Here is an 18,680-nt window from a genome sequence, read left to right on the forward strand (position 1 = left end):
GCGCGCATACTGTACAAAGTACACGTGTTCGATCGTCACGTGAGAAAAATAAACATAACACAAATTGCTCTTACGTATCGCGATTAAGATTACGTAATCTTATAGCGTAAGCAAGTAATCATAATCTTAAAATTATTCTGTTGAAAGAAAATAGTATTCAAGTTCGTGTAATCAACATAACCTCAAGCTACATTGAAACATGATAAATTTATGGTTGAACACTTACCAGTAATTACAGCTTATTAAGATGTTGTTGGTTTACACTCACTAGAACTTCGATAAATGCACAATTAACAATAAATAAAAGTACTTTCTAAATGACAGAAACGTCATTTTGTTAGGATGCTGCACCGCGTACCACCGAATGCAGTCGCCCTCTATTCGCTACTACCGCGAATTTTCAACCGAAAATTTACCGACGCAGTAACGTGCATTTCCGGTTGGCTACTGTTTCGATAATATCGATACTTTTGTCGATATCCACGCTGTACAAATGAATGATCAAATAATAAATCGAGTAATGACTTTATTTGCATAAAAAATGAAGCGATTATTTTACAAAATAGATTTACGTGCACTTATGCATTTTATATGCATACAATTTCTTGGGATAGGTAGAAATTATTTACAGTTATTTTCTTTTTTGTTTGTACTTTTCGTATCTTTCCATCGATCGTTCCCTATTACGTTTCTTCTTGTGATTCGAGTGACGTTCTTTATGTTTTTCGTGTCTTGAATCTTCGCTATCGGTACTTGAACTATCTCTGTCTTTCCTTTTCTTCTCATTAGAATATTTCTTCTTGTGTTTATATTCTTTATGACTTTCCTTCTTATTTCGATCTCTACTCCTTTCCCTATTTCGGTCTCTACTGTCTCTGGTCCTGTCTTTGCTTCTATCTCTACTTCTTCGTCTCCTTTCTTTCTTACGTCTAGAATCGTATTCGTATTTTTCCCGCGAATTATCAGGATACCTTTCTTCCCTATAATGTTCCTTCTCTGCATATCTTTCTCCGTTACGGGAATAATCAGAATTTCCTTTAACTTCTTTTCTGCGTTCGTGTTTTCTGTGTTCTACTATTTCCTCCTTGTTCCTCCTATCAAATTCCCTTCGACTTCTCGTTTCGTTACCTCTGAAGTCGTTTTTTCTTTTGCCTCTTGTGTCTTTATTGTGACCTTCCTCATCCTCCTCGTCAAAGTACTGTATCCCTTTGCCCTTTCCTTTCCATCGCATTTTGGCAACCGATTGCGAGAAGTCCACGTGTATACGACGATCGTCGATCAACACGTTATCCATTTTAAAAAATGCTTCCTCACAACTTTTCCGTTCTGCGAATTCGATAAACGCGTACTGTAAGGAATCTCCAGTTTGTTTGTCTCTGATAACTTCACACCTGCAGCAGAAGATAAAATGAGTCACTGCAGAAGAACTTTTCTAAACATAATATTTGTACTCAAGTATACCCAATAATTTTTCCAAATCTGCTGAAGATAATTTCGAGGTCGTCGTCGGTTGTGACAGGATTCAATTTACAGACAAAGAGTACGTTCTCAGGAGGAGCCATATCTGCATCAGGAATATCACCCACGATTTCTAATATGGTAGCCCTTGCTTTTGCTTCTTTCTCCTTCTGCATTTCTGTGATCTCTTCGATTGTCATGCCTGCTGTATCATCTATTACTTCATCTGCTCCGATTCTATCACTCTACAAAATTATGTGTGATTAAAAAGTAGTTGATGGAAGTAAGAAATTATGGAAGTAAGAAAATATACCGTACCATTAGAACCTCTTTTGTAGGAGGTGGACTTTGATCAGGTACTATAAAATCCTTTGGATCTTCAAACGGATCTTCCAAAATTACAGTGTGAGAAATCCGTATATCCTGATAAGGTCTGTGATCTCCATCGCAGATGGTTTCATTGAACTTCAAAATAATTTCTAAACCCTCTGTGATTTCACCAAATACACAGTGTTCCCCATCGAGGGATTGCAACTCAGGTGCAAGCGTAATAAAAAATTGTGACCCCAACATGTTATTACCACAATTAACCATAGACAACAAACCAGTTCTATCGTGTTTTATCTTTGGCATTTGTTCTGCCTCGTAATATCGTGCCTTTTCACCTAATACTATTCCATAAATGCTTTCTCCTCCTTTCCCAGTACCAGTGGGATCTCCAGTCTGAGCAATAAAATTGCTCTGAACAGAATGAAACAAATTCCAGTTGTAGTACTTTATTTTGCATAATTTTAGGAAATTCCGACATGCTGTGGAACATCATTTACATTAATATCATAAAACGTAAATTAACTTTTATTACAATAGGAAAAACATAACCTCCAATCGTACTTACTTTGTGGCCGATCTTCGGTAAACAGATCAACAGTGAAATCCCCAATTGTAGTTTCAACCACAACTGCCATGTTAATATAACTTACTTCTTTCTATTGCGTTAAGTCTGGCTTCATATTTACTTATTTACATAAGTCTTTACTGTACACCACGGCGCGATATTTCAAGGAAAACAGGTTAATTCCCGCCACGAAAACTACGTGGCGCTGAACTCGTTTCGAATTGCAATTATAATTAGATGAACAAGAATCACGATTTTTTTTTCAATTTTATACAGTAATAATCATAACAAAGCATACAGTTAAGTAGAAAATCGAATACAATACTATTAATGGCTGCTCTGTTGTTTCTTTGGCAAAACTGGTTGCAAATAAGCGAACGTGTGCTTATAAGCATCAGGTACCAAAGCATTTAAAGCCATGTGCGTTATGACAGCAGTGAAGCCCCAGATACGATGCTTCCCCCCTAAATAAACGGGCAAGGTGTAACCGTCGCGGAATTGAGTGAATCTACACAGTGAAAGGTCGCAGAGGTTCCTCAGACTATGAAAGAAAGCTTCTTCAACTTCGTTTTTATTAACTTTGAGCTTTTCGGGTTCGACTTCACCGATGTAACCAAAGACGGGCAAGACTTTGAGGTTTTGCTTATTGATCATGTTGCCGGATACCCAAACATCGACCTTTTCCCTTGGAATATTAAGCTCCTCCCAGGTTTCTCGTAACGCGGTCTCCTGAAGATCCCTATCTTCTTTCTTGTCGAACATTCCACCGGGAAACGAAACTTGACCCCGATTCGAAGATAACTTTACGGACCTTAAAGTGTATAAGAAACCCAGTTCGCCTTTGTGTAAACATAATGGCACCAACACGGCAGCTTGATCGCTCTTCTCCAAATCCGGCATTTTACGTGCTTTGAATTTCTCGATGAACTGCTTCCGGTTCTCTTCGCTTAACACCACATCCGGTTTTAAACGCTCCAGATTGACCGTATTCAGACATCGCTGTGGTTCCGTCGGCTTTATAGTGAAAAAGAAATATTTCTTTAACGCAATGCTTCGGTAACATGTGACGATGATAGGACATTTCAATCGCTTTCGTATGACGCACGTGAAAAGTATATTTAGCATCGTTTCAGGATGTTTTATTCGTCAGTGTTATGTTCAAAATTGAAAAAATGAAAATTATCATGGTTTGAAGGTTAACACGTTTCATTTTTACCTCCATAATTTGGATATGAATATTGCGACATCTAGTGGAGGAAATAAGAAGCATACGACTCGTGTGTCGCCTGAAAGAAAAATATACTTACGAAACGTCGTCGTAAAAAGCGAAAAGAAAAAGAATGTAGTTTCATCGGTGCAACTGATGTTGTAGAAGTGTTTCTCGTTTATCAACGAATAGAAAACTATGTCGCAAGATGTTTAGATAATCCAGCACGTTATTCTTCCCGATGTTTAATTTACAAGGAATCTCACAATATGTCTGTCTTTGTAATTTCATACACAACTACTAGATGTCTGATCAGTCGACTTTGAACGGTTTTTCTGTATCAATGCATCGATGATTCGTTTATTTTTGTTTACATTATGCCTTTTTTATTGGACCTTTGACTCGAAAAGTTTCTTTGCTAATAATTATCGAGGAAAACTGTACATCATTCGTAACGAGATGCATAGCAATTCAAATATTTACTGAATCACGCTCGTAATTCCTTTAATCACAGAATAAAGTTATAATTGTTACTAGTGCAATTGTTTATTACACTATTTTTTCAGAGATAGAAAGACAGGAGGATTTTAAATATAACCTTTCACAATAGACGTAATGCGTTACGTGATCTGCAGTCGCAGTTCTACCGGATAAAGTGCAACACCTACTTACTGCCCAAATTAGCATTTATTTGAACAGTTACCTTGTGAAGCAACAACCTGTTATTTTTCTCTTTGCATGCATTGTCTGAACCATCAAAGAATCATACGTCGTAAAGCTTCATTCTATGACTCAATTTTACTGATTACGTTCTATTTTTAATTCAATATTGAAAATATTTACTTTGACTACCTATAACTGTAAAATGCAGTTTTAGCACTTTGACGTATCACCAGGCTGGAATTCCGTTCTTGGAATCGAACAACTGAAACAGAATATCATTGGAACGGACGGAATGCAGCTTATCATATTTGCATACCTTAGCATAAAATACAAGTTTACATATTATAGTTATTATGTTCTTAGTGACATGACCTTAACCTTATTGATAGATTTTAAATTGCATAATTCAGCGCTAATCTTGGAAGTTTAATCTCGTGTTTCAACGAATACCATCCGATCTTGATGTTTTCGTATTTCGAAACGTTGATTCTGTCGCGACGAATAAATCCATAGTAAAGATTTGGAAAGATTGCTGTCCCAGCTTAAACATACAAATACATTTGAATCGTGTTACGTCGAAACGGCTACTACTACCTGATACATTATGAATCGATCCGTGCGAGGAAAAAATGTTGGAAACAGCGTTTCAATTCCTATAGAGGGAATTGTTGAAAACAAAAATCATAATCTTTTACAAACACTTATACAATGATGTGTTTTTATACGGCAACGCATCTATCGATGCATACATGTTTAATAATTAATTAAGTGATGATCATTCGGTGTTGTGAACGGAAACCAGTAGTTGTCTTCACTGATTTTTTTATTAATTTGCATTGCTATCAATTTTTTTTGACTCGAGAATAGATTTCAAAATTTCATTCTCATTAGGACGATCGGAGCCGAACAGTTCCGAACACGGCCGAACGAGGCTGAATCATTCGATGCGGTTAGGCTGTGATTACTGACATCGCCGTCGCGCTGTATACCGCTCGTAGTCTCAGAGCATTGCTAGTGGCGTTTAATTCTTTAGTAAAACGCGATCGTTCGCCGCTTTTGTCTCCGTTTTGAATTATCCATTTAGATCGCATCGATGTGGATAACACGTGCAATAAGTAACCGCGTTATATCTTTGAATTAACATCGAATTACGATAAAAGTAAAATCGTTCGATAACAACTGCGCTTATTACCACGCGCTATGCGTTGGTTTGTGTTTCCTCGAGGTCACCGCCGGACTTTGACAGACGTTAGTATGTCACGCATTAGCGTGATATTACTTGTGCTAAGTGTCTGCAGTACTTTTTCTAAGGTAAATTAATCATCTGCATTGTTATAACTATTAGAAATATTTTACGAGTGATTTAGCTTTACACCACACCCTGATGTCGTCGTGAAACGTCTCACATTTGTGACGTCACGTAGGCTGATTCTCGTGAAAGCCTATCGCCGATGACGCTCCCGCCGTCACGCTCAGCCGAAGATGTCTATTAAATTTAATTATACTTTCGCCTCATCCGTTAAAGGGACACATTAGCCAATATAATTCCTACTTAAGCTTTATTTGTTGGGGCGAGGTTAACACTGATTTTTTGACTCCTATTAAAGTTGATTTTCCCGCTTAAAAGGGACGTGAGAAAGTTACTTTCAACTGTTTTACACCTGTATTATTGACCTATACTAGACTTGTTTATATTGATGCAACAGACACTGTTCCCACCTTCCATACGTTATATATTCATTAAGAATATTGATTGATTGAACAATTTTCACGAAAAACGCGAGGAAAATTTAACAGCGCAAATATATAGTAGAATTAAAAAATGCGTAAACAAATGACGCAATAAAATTTCTTTGAACATCTCAGGAAATTTCTGCAAATAATATTTTCGTTATCGAACAATGATATAAATAAACATCTTTTGTTACTTTGATTTTCTTTATAATGACAAAGATAATTTGCAATAATGACCACTTAATATTTGTCCCCATTCTTATCACATAATCGGAATGTAATTGCCTTTGTGTATGCTCTTATAATAAAAAGTAATGACTCATATCTCATGAATGGAGGATGTGTAATAGATATGATGACTTAATTAAACATATATAATCTGTCTAATATATTTCTGATAAATATCTTTTAGGAAAAAACCTTTTAATAAAATTAAATTTTATATTAAATATATTTTGAAATTATAATTTAGTCATTTAGATTCATTTTGGAATTCGTTGCTTTCTGATAATAGGTATCAGCAGCAGATAATGGCCATTGTATTTGGTATGGAGAATGTTATAAAGATGAATTTCTGCACAAAAAGAATTGTCATTATATTGGACCACCTAAGCCACTGGATAATGAAGGACAAGAAATACTTGCTAAAAATTGTCCTCACTTGATCAATGATTCTGGAAATGGGATTAATACTTGCTGTGATACAAACCAATTAAAAACTATGGATTCAAATATTAAATTAGCTGCTAATTTTATAAGCAGATGTCCTAGCTGTTTAGATAATCTAGTAAAGCATTTTTGTGAATTTACATGTAGTACAAAACAAAGCACCTTTATTAATGTTACTGACATACAGACAAACAATGGTAATTGAATTTAATGATTAATATTTTTTATTTTCATTTAAAGAATTATATGTTAATATACTTTTTTTCTACAGGCATAGAATATGTCAATAAAATAGATGTTTTTATAACAAATAAGTATCTGGAAGGTACTTTCAATTCATGTAGTAAAGTCTCAGTACCTAGTACTGGACAATTAGCAATGGATCTAATGTGTGGAGTATGGGGGGCCAGTAGATGTACTCCATTAAAATGGTTTCATTACATGGGTGATGCAGAAAACAATGCCTATGTACCTTTCCAAATTACATACATAAATACTGATGAACCAGTTGGTTCATTTACACCTGTAGATCCTGTTGTTACTCCTTGCAGCAAGGCATTAAATGTAAGCATTATATCATGTGGTATAAAATAGTATTTTGTATCAGTTAAAAGAACTGTTTTATTTACAAAAATAATTTAGAAAAATACACCAGCATGCAGCTGTGTAGACTGTGAAGGTAGCTGTCCTGTGCCTCCACCAGCACCTCCTTTGCCAAAACCCTTCACCATTATTGGCTACGATGGATATGCAGTGGTTATGATAATTACTTTCATATGTGGTACAGCTCTCTTCATCCTGTCAATAGTGTGCTTCAGTAATAGGAGGAAAATTGGTAAGGGAATTTTTTACCCGAATTATTGCTTAGAAGTATTTTTACAACATAAATACTGCAATTTTTATATATTTTTAATTCCGAAAATTGACTAAACTTTATTATGCCACTCATATTTTTGTTTTGAATGCATTTTTTTTTAAATTTTTGATTGTTTTATTTAGCAATATTTTTATATTTTTTTTCATTTTTTAATACTAATTAATTTTCTTCATGATTTTCATTATGCCATTTTAAAACGACAAGCAAAGTTTAATATAAATTATCCCAATCTCTAATTCATGTAACTGACCTTCCTTATGGTTACAGGATAACTTTTGTTATCATATTATTACTATATGATTTTGTTGTTTGGTTGTGGTTTAAGAATTAACTTTAAAACTTCTGTACTGTGGTGTTTGATTTCATAACCATTGGTTTTTCTTTTTTTCTCTTAATTTAATGGCTTATGATTGTGTGATAACATAATATATAAAAGTATAAATAACCATCAAATCAATCACAGAAAATAACATCAAACCAGTTAACAGTGATCATTTTAATGACAACCAATTATATCATAATAATGTTAAAAATTTTCAATCAGAAACACAAGCCTTTCATATTTCCCTGTTTTTATAATAAATTTGGCATTATAATTGTACAAAAAGAATGTAAAAAACTGAAATGAGTGGATTTAGTCTCTGTAGTTGTATGTACGGTATGCATATATGTATAGTTGCACGAGGTGAGGAAGTAGGAAGGCAGGTGGGTAGACGTCTAGCTGCAGGGTTACATCATCCAGGAGATGGTGCACGAATTGCTCTCGCCGCTGACCAGGAGGACAGTCCACTTCAGTCTAAGCGTTCCAGTACGTTTCTCAACTGTATCTTCAATATGTGGACTTATGCTTTCATCCTAACTTTTTCGTTATTATATTTTTCTTCACTGTTATATTATGCTTACCAAATCTCTAATAGGCTTGACTTACTTTCTAAATTAAATGCTGTTTCTCTTATTTTGTGTATTACTCTAACACATATGCTAAACTGTGTAGAATATATTATTAGGATATATTTAAAAAAAGTATCAATTATAAGAGATATACTTTCATTTTATGTATTAAGTGATTCTACATTGCACAAAGTAACTTGCATTCATAACATTGTTGTTATGTTTCATATTTCTTTCCTCAAACACATGTTTTATAAATATGAATATGTATTTTGTTTCTTCTCTCGTTCAGAGGTCGACAGTTATCATGCTTTGTATATTAAACTGATCTCTTTCTGTTATCAATTTTCTATGTTTTCTCAATGTTTTTTTTTGCAGCTTGTTTTATTATGTTATATTCTTCAATACAATCGAATGTATAAATGCTTAATGTACTTGTTTACAGCACGTCTTCTACCGTCTATTTCATTTACTGCCGCACTTTTTGGTCATATATACATAACTTTCTCGTTCGTAACGCCGAAACTTTTATAGGTGTGATATCTGCAGATGATTTGCCGAGCGGATTCGACGAAGAACAACCATCAACTTTCATCGAAAGATTGGGCGCCAACACTGATAAGTTATTAGCAGAATTCTTTTGCTGGTGGGGTACAGGTATGACACCGTCATTCACGATAATATTACACATGACATTGCAGTTTTAAATTATCAATACATTCCAATTTCAGCCTGTGCTTCACGACCATGGTTTGTTTTATTCGTCGGCTTTCTGTTCGTCGTTGGTTTGGGACATGGGATAAAATATATTCATGTCACCACGGACCCTGTTGAATTATGGGCTGCCCCACAATCTCGATCTCGGGTCGAACGAGAATATTTTGATCAGCACTTTGAACCGTTCTATAGAAACGAGCAAATAATTATAACATCAGTAGGGCTACCAAATGTAAGTTTAATGAAATTGTTTTTCAGAAGAATGCAACAAATATGAAATAATCAATGAAACTTTTTTAGATTGTACACAATACATCCAATGGCCCGATAACATTTGGTCCAGTGTTTAATGATACTTTTCTGAAGACTATTTACCAGTTACAAGAAGGAATTAAACAGATAGTTACTCCGAATAATTATACTTTAGCAGACATATGTTTCGCTCCATTAACTAGTCCATTCACTGGACCACCAACAGCTTCGCAATGTGTTATTCAAAGTATCTGGGGATATTGGCAAGACAGTATGGACAATTTTGATTCTACATCAGTAGACGATGACAATTTTACAGTGAATTATTTGGATCATTTCAGAGTTTGTTCGCAGTAAGTGATTTTTCATTCAATTTAATAGAAAATTACTGGAGGAAATTCATTGTATATTTCACTCTAGGAATGCGTACAATCCTGAATGTCTTGCGCCTTATGGAGGACCGATAGAACCTGCGATCGCGGTTGGCGGATTTCTGTTACCGGGTCAAGATCTCCACAATCCTTCCTATGAAAAAGCTACTGCAATAATATTAACAGTACTAGTAAATAACTATCACAATAAATCCAAACTGAGTCCGGCAATGGAATGGGAAAAGAGGTGAGTGAAATGTAAGTTAAAATGTAAGAATAACCTCTAAAATACTTAAACGATACTTTGATTTTAGTTATGTAGAATTTATGAAAAATTGGACCGCGACGAAAAAGCCGGCATTTATGGACATCGCGTTTACCTCGGAACGATCGATCGAGGATGAACTGAACAGAGAATCTCAGTCAGATGTTTTAACCATCCTCGTATCATACATTATTATGTTCGCGTACATCGCGATTTCCCTCGGTCAAATTAAGACCTGCAGTAGGTTGTTGGTAAGGATGATAGTAAACAAAATTTCGCAAATGTGTTGATTTTTCTAATACGTGTTTAACACTCACTCTCTATATTTAGATCGATTCTAAAATTACTCTTGGCCTTGGCGGTGTACTCATAGTATTGGCCTCTGTTGTTTGCTCCGTCGGACTGTTTGGTTTCGTTGGCATTCCTGCAACACTCATTATTATTGAAGTCATACCATTCCTTGTCCTTGCTGTTGGAGTGGACAATATTTTCATTCTGGTCCAAACTCATCAGAGAGAAGGTCGTCGTCCAAATGAATCAATACCTGAACATATCGGTCGTACCCTTGGCCAAGTTGGACCAAGTATGTTGCTTACCAGTGTATCAGAAAGTTGCTGCTTCTTCCTTGGTAGGTAGACACTGATTACTAGTTAAGACACTAATAAGGAATAAAAGTCATGACTTCAAGAATGTTGAGAACCATTTTCTTCTTCCAGGTGGATTATCCGATATGCCTGCTGTTAGAGCTTTTGCTCTGTACGCCGGTATGGCATTATTGGTAGACTTCGTACTTCAAATAACGTGTTTCGTTAGTTTATTGGCCTTGGATACTGTTCGCCAAGCGGTATGTAACCTATATCCAAAACATACTCTTATAATAACAATTAGTTGCAACTGTTTATGTTTGTAGAACAATAAATTGGATGTATGTTGTTTCATCCGTGGTTCGAAGAAAGATACTGGAGAGGAAGTAGTGAATGGAATTTTATATAAAATTTTCAAAGTTGCTTACGTTCCATTGTTGTTGAAGAAAGGAACACGCGCATTTGTTATGATAGTGTTCTTCGCTTGGCTTTGCTCGAGCATCGCAGTTGTTCCACATATCGAAATCGGTTTAGATCAAGAACTTTCCATGCCTGAAGACAGTTTTGTCTTGAAATACTTCAAAGTAAGTACACTATACTTCTCGCAATTAAGGATGATCGTAATAATCTTTATTATTTCTTTACAGTTCTTAAATAGTTATTTGTCTATCGGCCCACCAATGTATTTTGTTGTAAAAGAGGGTCTAAATTATTCTGACACGAGGCAACAAAATCTAGTGTGTGGTGGGCAGTATTGTAACAGCGACTCGGTATCTACTCAAATATTCATAGCTTCTAAGCAGTCGAACATGTAAGGCACAGTCAATAGCTGTTAATTGTGTTAAATCTTGCAGTAAGCGTTTAACACCATCATTTATTTAGGACGTACATAGCGAAGCCGGCCTCCTCCTGGTTGGACGATTATATCGATTGGACTCAACTATCTACTTGTTGTAAATACTTCGTCTCAAATAGTTCTTTCTGTCCACACACAGGTACTGAATTAAATTTTTAAACTAAAATGATTTATGAAGTGAACTAACATTCGTCTTTCCAGGACCTGCCAAACAGTGTGCCACGTGTAATATCTCCACGAATAAATTCGGTCGACCAGTACCAATCGACTTCGACAAATACGTGTCATTCTTCTTACAAGATAATCCTGACGATACTTGCGCTAAAGGGGGTCATGCTGCATACGGTCACGGCGTTAATTACCTCACTAATCCGGCGACAGGACTATCAAATGTTGGAGCATCATATTTCTCGTCCTATCACACTATTCTGAAGTCGTCCGCCGATTACTACGAATCGATGAGAGCTGCAAGAGCTGTCTCAGCAAATATAACTGACATGATCAACAGTAACTTGAAGAGTATCGGTAGCACCTCAACAGTTGAAGTTTTCCCGTACAGTGTGTTTTACGTCTTCTACGAACAGTACTTAACAATGTGGCCCGACACGTTGTACAGCATAGGAATATCTTTGGTCGCCATTTTCGTTGTGACGTTCCTCTTGATGGGCCTGGACATATTCTCTTCTGTCGTCGTCGTTATAACGATCACGATGATCGTTGTCAACATTGGTGGTTTAATGTATTGGTGGCACATCACCCTAAACGCTGTGTCCCTAGTGAATCTTGTCATGGTAAGTATACTAAGGCTCAAATATTAAAACTTAAATTTTTATTATATTATTAATCTACTTCAGGCCGTGGGAATCGCTGTCGAGTTCTGTAGTCACTTAGTACATTCCTTCTCGGTGTCGGTGAAACCTACCAGAGTCGAAAGGGTTGCCGATGCATTGACAAATATGGGAAGCTCTATTTTCAGTGGTATCACTCTTACGAAGTTCGGTGGAATCGTCGTACTCGGATTTGCTAAGAGTCAAATCTTTAAGGTTCGTTTTTATGATTAAGTCATTGATACTACTACCATACTGCTTATTATGGATTATAAATTTTTTATTGAACGTTTGCAGGTGTTCTACTTCAGAATGTATTTGGGTATCGTATTATTCGGAGCTGCTCACGGTTTAATATTTTTGCCCGTATTACTCAGTTATATTGGTAAGATACTTGTCCTGTGATTTTGAAACTTAATTTGCATTCAGATCATATTGTTTCATCAACATTCATCACACCAGTGTCGCTTGAGCAAACATTGCTCGATACAGTTTTCATATCCCTGTCTTGTGACGTACAATACAAGAACAGTGCAATATACAAAATAACTACTCGCTTTACGTATAATTTTGTCTCTTTTCGTATCGATGTTCATAAATTTAACTTGTAGTAATTTGCTCTTGAAAGGAGTTAAATAAGGTAAAGTTACAATAACGCATTAAGCGAGCTTCTTCGTTGCTTCTGGTGGTTCTAGGCACACCAATGAACAGAGAAAAGCTGGCGAATCACAAGAGAGCTATGCAAGGAAATCTGGACAACGTGCAGGAGACTTCCTTGAATCATCGTGTAAGCAAACTCAATTCTCCTCCCACACCCACCACAAGCACACCTACCTTCAGACCGCTCGAATACGAAAGATAGGTACGCAGGTACACTTACATTTTTTACACTGTTTCTTGTCCCGTGACAACGCCTCTACTCTCTCGGCTTCTCGATACTCGACACCCAGCTTACGACGAATTGCTTTCAATTGGTTGATGAAGAAAAAACCTTTAAACGAAACAAGTACTTCAAATCGTAAATATAAATGTTCTTTATGTTGCACTTGCAAACGCAGGTACAGTTACTTATAAATTATAAGTATTCTGAGCTCTGTATCCTGTCGGTCTATCTTTCCACAAGTGAAATTTATATGTACAGAAAACCTGTGTACGCTGATGAGTGTGGGATAGAATATGTGCTTTCATAAACACACGCTTTTTATTTAAAAATTTATCCTTATTTTCTGTCATCCTTTTGTTATTGGTGTATTAGTTGCTTTTGTGTTTTTTTTTGTTTCTATATGTGCTCTTGTGGTTAGCTAGTATAATCAAGCACTGTTATAAAATGCTACGTTGTGTAAACGCGTATGGTGAATATTTCTATTCTCTCTTCGATTATATTACCGCACCGCTAGAGTTAAAAAAGGGGATATGGAAAGGATGGACTACCACTGGTGAACAGCACTCATATCTTTCTCCTTTTTTTAACATTATTTTTATTTTTCCTCGAGCACGTACTATAATTTATACTGTAAGTTGTGTATATATTTTTGAAATTCATTATGTAGTAGTTATAGTAAAAGCGTAAATTGAATGGAATTTTTTATTATTACAGGCGTGATGTCGCGCCGAGGGCGTGGAAGAGCCCGTCAATGTGCCAGCGGGGCTGAACACGAATTTAGGGGTCAGGTACTGGGGCCTGACACACCTTTGCTCGAAAATGACAACAATCAATTCCCAACCACTTCCTACGCCAGTATGAACTCCATAGATCCATCAGATCATCGAGTAATTGTTTAGCATTAATCATCCGAATTAATTCATGCAATTTTGTATTTAGAGAGACTGAAGATGATCTGCTTAATATGATACTTAACTATTTTTACTATGATTATTCTTTTCAAAAGAACGAATAGGTTGAATGCTGGTCTAAAGAATTATACAAATCTGAACTATGAAGTTCATACGTGGTATTTTTCTTTGTAATTAGGAAGCAAAAATCTTCAAACATGATTATTATTATTCACGTCATAAGGTTGCATTACATTTAAGATATTTAATTGTGAAAGAATATTTTTTAATTTAACATTACTCTATTGCTGGAGCTTTATTATGTATTTGCAGTAAGGTGGTGCGAGTAATCGTACAGCATATAATTTAGTCTTAACGTCACTTAGTTCTCTGATACCTTTTTCAGTGAAAAATGCGTAAACGTGCTTCGTGCTTTCACGCTCATGCATTTTTTTATCGCTGGAAAAGTTTCCGATATAAATGTCACATAATTAACAGAAAGGGTTTCTTGGCGGTACAATACGGTTACGATTTCTATTTATATGGTCAGAAAAATTGATTTGTTTTAAAATTTTTTGTACAACGAGAACGTGAAATTTTACTCAACAAGAATATTAACCGTCCTTAGTCGAGATAAGACATTAAATAAGAACAAATTTGTATTTATGTTGTACAAGATGTATATACACGTATAATTTTCAACGTAAGAATGTTTTCAGTCGATAATCCATGGCATTAGTATCGGAATACGTGTTTCTACCTTGCATTTTATTTGTATCAATGGCGTAATATTCCAGAATCTGGTTAGTTACAGTATAAGTACAATGTTAGCAATCTTCGAAAGTAGCGTCATCATTTTTGTAAACAATTTTTGTTTTATTTGTTTTATGTTAACTGGTATATGTGCAACTTAGTTTTACTAAATACCAGAGTATTATCTTTTTAAAAATTTCCGTTTTGATATTGTCTGCTTATAAACCAGGAAAAAGATAGAGTCGTTAGCCTAATTGAATAATGTGGACGTGTGAACGCTTAATTTCCTGCCGCATGCTTAGTCGCGATAAAATATCTTGCAAGCGACATTGTATTTAATTGTATTTAATTACGTTTAATTTGACCAGTATTCTTTTTCTGTTTTGTACGAAGTTAAACGGAGAACAGCAATCGTACGAATCCTTCGTATCAAAACTTCTCTGTAGACACGAGTGTTTCATGTCGCGAATTCAAATTCATACGTTTTATAAAATTATTTGTATACGAAAAAAGAATTTTTATACTGACAAAAAGAGTACGTAATGCAAAGAACCTCGCTAGTAAAAATAATTCTGAAACAGTACATTTGCAGTTGTTGTTGTGACATTACGCTGCGCGTACAGGTGAAAACGGAACTCGCATGTATTAATCGATGTTTGTAAATCTTGTCAAATATCTCGTTACACGATATCACGAGTTTAGTATTTGAGAGACTACAAGTGTGTTCTATATGTGTAAATGGCAGAAAGAAGTACATTGTGAACGTTAAATAAAAATAAGAGGTGATTAAATTTGGCGATTAGTATGTACAATTATGCCCGAGTTTAATCGTGTTCAACAGATTACATATCACTGCAGCAATTTCAGTATTAAATTCGTATAATGAACAGAATACTACCAAAGAGATGTCTGAGTAACGTGAGAACGCGTTAACACTTAATACAAATAAACTTTTTTCTGTTTATACAATACAAATGTCTCGTGTATCTTTCAACGTCGTTATTTATGATCTGAGGGTAACAAAAGTGTGAGGGTTGTAGTGGCACAACATGCCAAGCATACACGTACACGTACTGATTCAAACAAAAAATGATAACCATTACGATAAAATATAGGATTTATTGCATCATGTCCTTACGTAATTAAATAACAGTTATATTAAATACAGTATAGTTGTCTTTTGTACGTGTACGCGGATCACAGTGATCTCCGAACAATTAACCCATAACGTGCAGGGGGCCGAAGAGGTGCACTGCCGCACAATTTTCGTCCGGATTTCCAAGGAATTCAGCGTATAATTCTTGATAACGAGATAGAGTCAGTCCTCCGCGCCTCCTGTCGTCGTCCTAGAAATAAGCGATTAAATGAAAATGCAAAGCTGTAAATTGTCAGTTGTTGAAATGCTAGTTTGATCTATAAACATTTTCAGTTGCTAATACGTTCTTTCGCCAACTATTGGACGTGCGATATAACCAAGCTTGGCACGTTGTCAAACTATTGTTCTTTACGTCGAGCTTAGAGTAGTTTTATTGCATTCGAGATTTTTTCTATCACTAATATTAAGAGCACACAATTAGAAACGCATTTGAGTAATTTTATATTTTTAAGAAAAATTTGCTAGGTCAAGTTCTATATATAAAGCTTGCATCGCAAATCCGATTACACGGCCTTTAAATTATTCGAGACGCGAGCTTACATTGAGAAGATTCTGGTAGGCTTCGTCTAAAATGTTTACGTTGTCCACTGGAATCCTTGTTACGCAGTTATAACGAAATTCGTCGGCAGCGATTACACCATCGTCTGAAAGATTCAACGATGCATTACTTTGTTATGAGACATGAGTACGAGTGTTTCGTACCGTTTAAATCTACTATTTTGAAATGACTATCGATAAACATTTTCATCGCTTGTGGGAAATCTTGGTACTCTCGTCCGACGCAACTTTTCTGCACTGCTTCTTTAAATTCCTCGATAGTTACAATACCATCCTACATAAAAAACATAATGAGTGATAACGAACGTATATAAATGTATTTGGTTGATTTTACCTTGTTGAAGTCCGCGAGCTCTGCAATTTCTTCCCATAAAGAAAGCATGATATGAAGATTTTCCTGATATCGACCGTAACTGAACTCTCCTTTACCCTCGATCAGAGTCATCTTTAGCGCCATACATTCGAAATCGTGCTTCTCCAGTATACCATTATTATCCGTGTCTAGATCGGTAAACACCGTTGTTAGTTCGATTTCGTATTTACAAAACATAAAAGCCAATGCGTGTAAGTCAGCCAATTAATCGATCGGTCGGTGCCAATTTGTGTCTAAAGAAATTTTTGTCATTGTACGTCTGGACAGGCTCCAAATATTTCACTTTCTGGCAGAGATGTCGAAATTGTCGTTAAGTCCAAGATTCGAACACCAGTTCGATTTAATAGAAAACATATTTCGCATCGATATCGTGCAATTTTATCGATGCCAAGAATCGATTCGATTATCGAATCATCGATTCCGTCGGTGCGGCGATATCGATTTCTGTCAAATTTCAAATCCATCGGTCTCGTATTTTCGGAGACTTTCGTTGGAATCGTAGGTTATCGAATAACCTTAATTTTGCCACGAGGTAAGTTATAAATGTTATTGTTCGTGCAAAAGGCCGGGTAGAATGTTCCGTAAAACAAATTAGAGCCAAGCTTAAATTTGGCATCGGCCAATTGCAGACGTTACGACGACAGCGTGGTATACTTTGAAGTCAACCTAAATCCTAAACAAGTGACACCCTCGAAGCCAAAAGAACGAACCTTATTTTGTCCCTTGTAGCTATTTTTTAACGACTCTAACACGTGCATATTCTGATAAAGAAACAAACTCTCTTCTCGATGCTGCATTTTCCATAAATTTCCACGGGAGTACATGCACAGGTAATAACATGGATTCTCAAAAGAAAACAAAGTCACACGTGTACTTGCCATGTACTAACCGTAAAGAAACCGTACAATGAAATCGACTCGATTGTTCCAGCTGTACGCCATCCTCCGAGGTATTTTTCTGTCAACCCCCTGTTTCTGTTATAATTTTTTCTACCGCGTTACTTTTCTTTCAGCGACTATCCGATGAACAGGCTTCGCTATCGAAGACGATCAGAGCGGAACGTTTACGCGTCTCGTTATTGAAAATGTTGACGAGAAGGGATAACCGCAAAACCGCGAGAAAGAGAAAAAGAAAGTGGCTCGAGAGGATGGTGGTTTTACACTGAACTCGAATCGAGTCTCCTCGAGTCGCATCTAAGTTTAGAGTACCCCCCCTAAGAGAAGGACACGGTGCACACGGGGAAGGGGTCTGCCTCAGGTGGTGTGCCGGTGTCACCATGACACAGTCACCGAACTCGCTTGAAAGCACCGAAAGTAATTCGCTTTCGCCGGCTTTCATCGCCCAACTGCAAATGACATATGCGTGCATACGTCACGGTAGGAATGCTGTTTATCCAGGAGGGTGAACGTTATGTAGGAATTAAGATGTCTACATTATGACAACTGTAATTAAGAGGACTTGTTGCAAGCGTATAATTAGCAAAGTAAGGAATTAGGAGGCGGAAGGAGACGCAGGACCTTTCTAACCTTTAAATTTTTTGGAAACTTCCAACTCTTCAGTCTTCTTAATAAATTTATAGCAGAGGTTATTCTTAATGCGTAGAAGACAATAGAACATTCATAGATTATTTTCTTTTTATATTTCTTTCTCAATTACATTTCTTGCATTACTAAAACTGTAATTAAATTTTTAGTAAGCATTCTAGGAGGATCGCTATAGGTTAAGATATTATAGAATCGTTCTTGGTATGTCAATGAATAAATTTATATTATAATGTAAATATTTCTTCCTAACCAAAACT

General features: G+C 36.0%; 6 protein-coding genes across 27 annotated transcripts in view; 2 read left to right on the forward strand and 4 right to left on the reverse strand.

Moving 5' to 3' along the window:
- The window catches only part of DNAlig3 (DNA ligase 3), a 47,601-nt gene extending 47,215 nt beyond the window's left edge, over positions 1-386 (reverse strand). Inside the window, exon 1 of one of the 2 annotated variants that reach the window (XM_012298496.2) lies at positions 227-386. The gene's annotated coding sequence lies outside the window, so the exon portion shown is untranslated. The remainder of the gene's footprint in view (positions 1-226) is intronic. The other variant, XM_012298502.2, reaches the window with a different exon arrangement.
- A 123-nt stretch (positions 387-509) lies between these two features.
- On the reverse strand, positions 510-2,572 carry LOC100882538 (peptidyl-prolyl cis-trans isomerase sig-7). The gene is made up of 4 exons (XM_012298479.2): positions 2,354-2,572; positions 1,777-2,267; positions 1,462-1,703; positions 510-1,391 (listed from the first exon to the last, which is right to left on the reverse strand). Exons 1-4 carry the CDS (start codon positions 2,421-2,423, stop codon positions 632-634), a joined length of 1,563 nt encoding a protein of 520 aa, XP_012153869.1. The 5' UTR covers positions 2,424-2,572; the 3' UTR covers positions 510-631.
- A 14-nt stretch (positions 2,573-2,586) lies between these two features.
- On the reverse strand, positions 2,587-5,034 carry LOC105664325 (mitochondrial coenzyme A diphosphatase NUDT8). 7 transcript variants are annotated; one of them, XM_076537623.1, is made up of 3 exons: positions 4,602-5,034; positions 4,413-4,485; positions 2,587-3,367 (listed from the first exon to the last, which is right to left on the reverse strand). In XM_076537623.1, exon 3 carries the CDS (start codon positions 3,251-3,253, stop codon positions 2,681-2,683), a length of 573 nt encoding a protein of 190 aa, XP_076393738.1. In that variant the 5' UTR covers positions 3,254-3,367; positions 4,413-4,485; positions 4,602-5,034; the 3' UTR covers positions 2,587-2,680. The 7 variants fall into 7 exon arrangements, with proteins under 7 accessions (XP_076393738.1, XP_076393737.1, XP_076393736.1 ...); XM_076537622.1 differs by having other exon boundaries at positions 4,404-4,485; XM_076537621.1 differs by having other exon boundaries at positions 4,540-5,034.
- Positions 5,035-5,216: 182 nt separating this feature from the next.
- On the forward strand, positions 5,217-15,583 carry Npc1a (Niemann-Pick type C-1a). 6 transcript variants are annotated; one of them, XM_012298433.2, is made up of 20 exons: positions 5,217-5,534; positions 6,472-6,823; positions 6,898-7,190; positions 7,269-7,461; positions 8,180-8,311; positions 8,929-9,051; positions 9,126-9,343; positions 9,412-9,716; positions 9,784-9,981; positions 10,049-10,250; positions 10,330-10,627; positions 10,716-10,843; positions 10,910-11,167; positions 11,231-11,394; positions 11,466-11,578; positions 11,641-12,230; positions 12,294-12,482; positions 12,564-12,651; positions 12,962-13,128; positions 13,864-14,098. In XM_012298433.2, the coding sequence occupies exons 1-19, from the start codon at positions 5,424-5,426 to the stop codon at positions 13,126-13,128; spliced, it is 4,122 nt and encodes a 1,373-aa protein (XP_012153823.1). In that variant the 5' UTR covers positions 5,217-5,423; the 3' UTR covers positions 13,864-14,098. The 6 variants fall into 6 exon arrangements, with proteins under 6 accessions (XP_012153823.1, XP_012153834.1, XP_012153813.1 ...); XM_012298444.2 differs by having other exon boundaries at positions 12,962-13,053; XM_012298423.2 differs by lacking the exon at positions 12,962-13,128 and having other exon boundaries at positions 13,864-15,583.
- A 308-nt stretch (positions 15,584-15,891) lies between these two features.
- On the reverse strand, positions 15,892-17,911 carry Scp1 (Sarcoplasmic calcium-binding protein 1). Its single transcript, XM_076537625.1, has 5 exons — positions 17,769-17,911; positions 16,841-17,007; positions 16,651-16,780; positions 16,489-16,592; positions 15,892-16,138 (listed from the first exon to the last, which is right to left on the reverse strand). The coding sequence occupies exons 1-5, from the start codon at positions 17,818-17,820 to the stop codon at positions 16,010-16,012; spliced, it is 582 nt and encodes a 193-aa protein (XP_076393740.1). The 5' UTR covers positions 17,821-17,911; the 3' UTR covers positions 15,892-16,009.
- Positions 17,006-18,680, forward strand: part of LOC100882646 (Chitin and LDLR binding deacetylase 3) — a 31,204-nt gene continuing 29,529 nt past the window's right edge. For 7 of the 10 annotated variants that reach the window (XR_013040010.1, XR_013040007.1, XR_013040009.1 and 4 more), the window contains exon 1: positions 17,006-17,411. The gene's annotated coding sequence lies outside the window, so the exon portion shown is untranslated. Of the gene's footprint in view, positions 17,412-18,224; positions 18,363-18,572; positions 18,625-18,680 lie in introns of those variants that run through there. The other 3 variants (XR_013040016.1, XR_013040014.1, XR_013040015.1) reach the window with 2 other exon arrangements.

The sequence above is a fragment of the Megachile rotundata genome, chromosome 11, assembly GCF_050947335.1.
Source record: "Megachile rotundata isolate GNS110a chromosome 11, iyMegRotu1, whole genome shotgun sequence".
Taxonomy (NCBI): domain Eukaryota; kingdom Metazoa; phylum Arthropoda; class Insecta; order Hymenoptera; family Megachilidae; genus Megachile; species Megachile rotundata.

What these genes read in the sequence shown, in the direction of transcription:
- Scp1 (XM_076537625.1), bottom strand. Translation starts at nt 17,820, where the DNA reads ATGGCGTACAGCTGGAACAATCGAGTCGATTTCATTGTACGGTTTCTT. An exon ending in CAAAATAGTAGATTTAAACG is followed by an intron (nt 16,593 to 16,650) that starts GTACGAAACACT and finishes TGAATCTTTCAG; the next exon opens with ACGATGGTGTAATCGCTGCC. An exon ending in CCTACCAGAATCTTCTCAAT is followed by an intron (nt 16,139 to 16,488) that starts GTAAGCTCGCGT and finishes GCTTATTTCTAG; the next exon opens with GACGACGACAGGAGGCGCGG.
- LOC100882538 (XM_012298479.2), bottom strand. Translation starts at nt 2,423, where the DNA reads ATGGCAGTTGTGGTTGAAACTACAATTGGGGATTTCACTGTTGATCTG. An exon ending in TACCGAAGATCGGCCACAAA is followed by an intron (nt 2,268 to 2,353) that starts GTAAGTACGATT and finishes GATGTTCCACAG; the next exon opens with CATGTCGGAATTTCCTAAAA. An exon ending in CTACAAAAGAGGTTCTAATG is followed by an intron (nt 1,704 to 1,776) that starts GTACGGTATATT and finishes ATAATTTTGTAG; the next exon opens with AGTGATAGAATCGGAGCAGA.
- Npc1a (XM_012298423.2), top strand. Translation starts at nt 5,424, where the DNA reads ATGCGTTGGTTTGTGTTTCCTCGAGGTCACCGCCGGACTTTGACAGAC. An exon ending in CAGTAATAGGAGGAAAATTG is followed by an intron (nt 7,462 to 8,179) that starts GTAAGGGAATTT and finishes ATATATGTATAG; the next exon opens with TTGCACGAGGTGAGGAAGTA. An exon ending in CATTTCAGAGTTTGTTCGCA is followed by an intron (nt 9,717 to 9,783) that starts GTAAGTGATTTT and finishes ATTTCACTCTAG; the next exon opens with GAATGCGTACAATCCTGAAT.
- LOC105664325 (XM_012298472.2), bottom strand. Translation starts at nt 3,705, where the DNA reads ATGAAACTACATTCTTTTTCTTTTCGCTTTTTACGACGACGTTTC. An exon ending in GCTTTTTACGACGACGTTTC is followed by an intron (nt 3,368 to 3,660) that starts GTAAGTATATTT and finishes TTCACTATAAAG; the next exon opens with CCGACGGAACCACAGCGATG.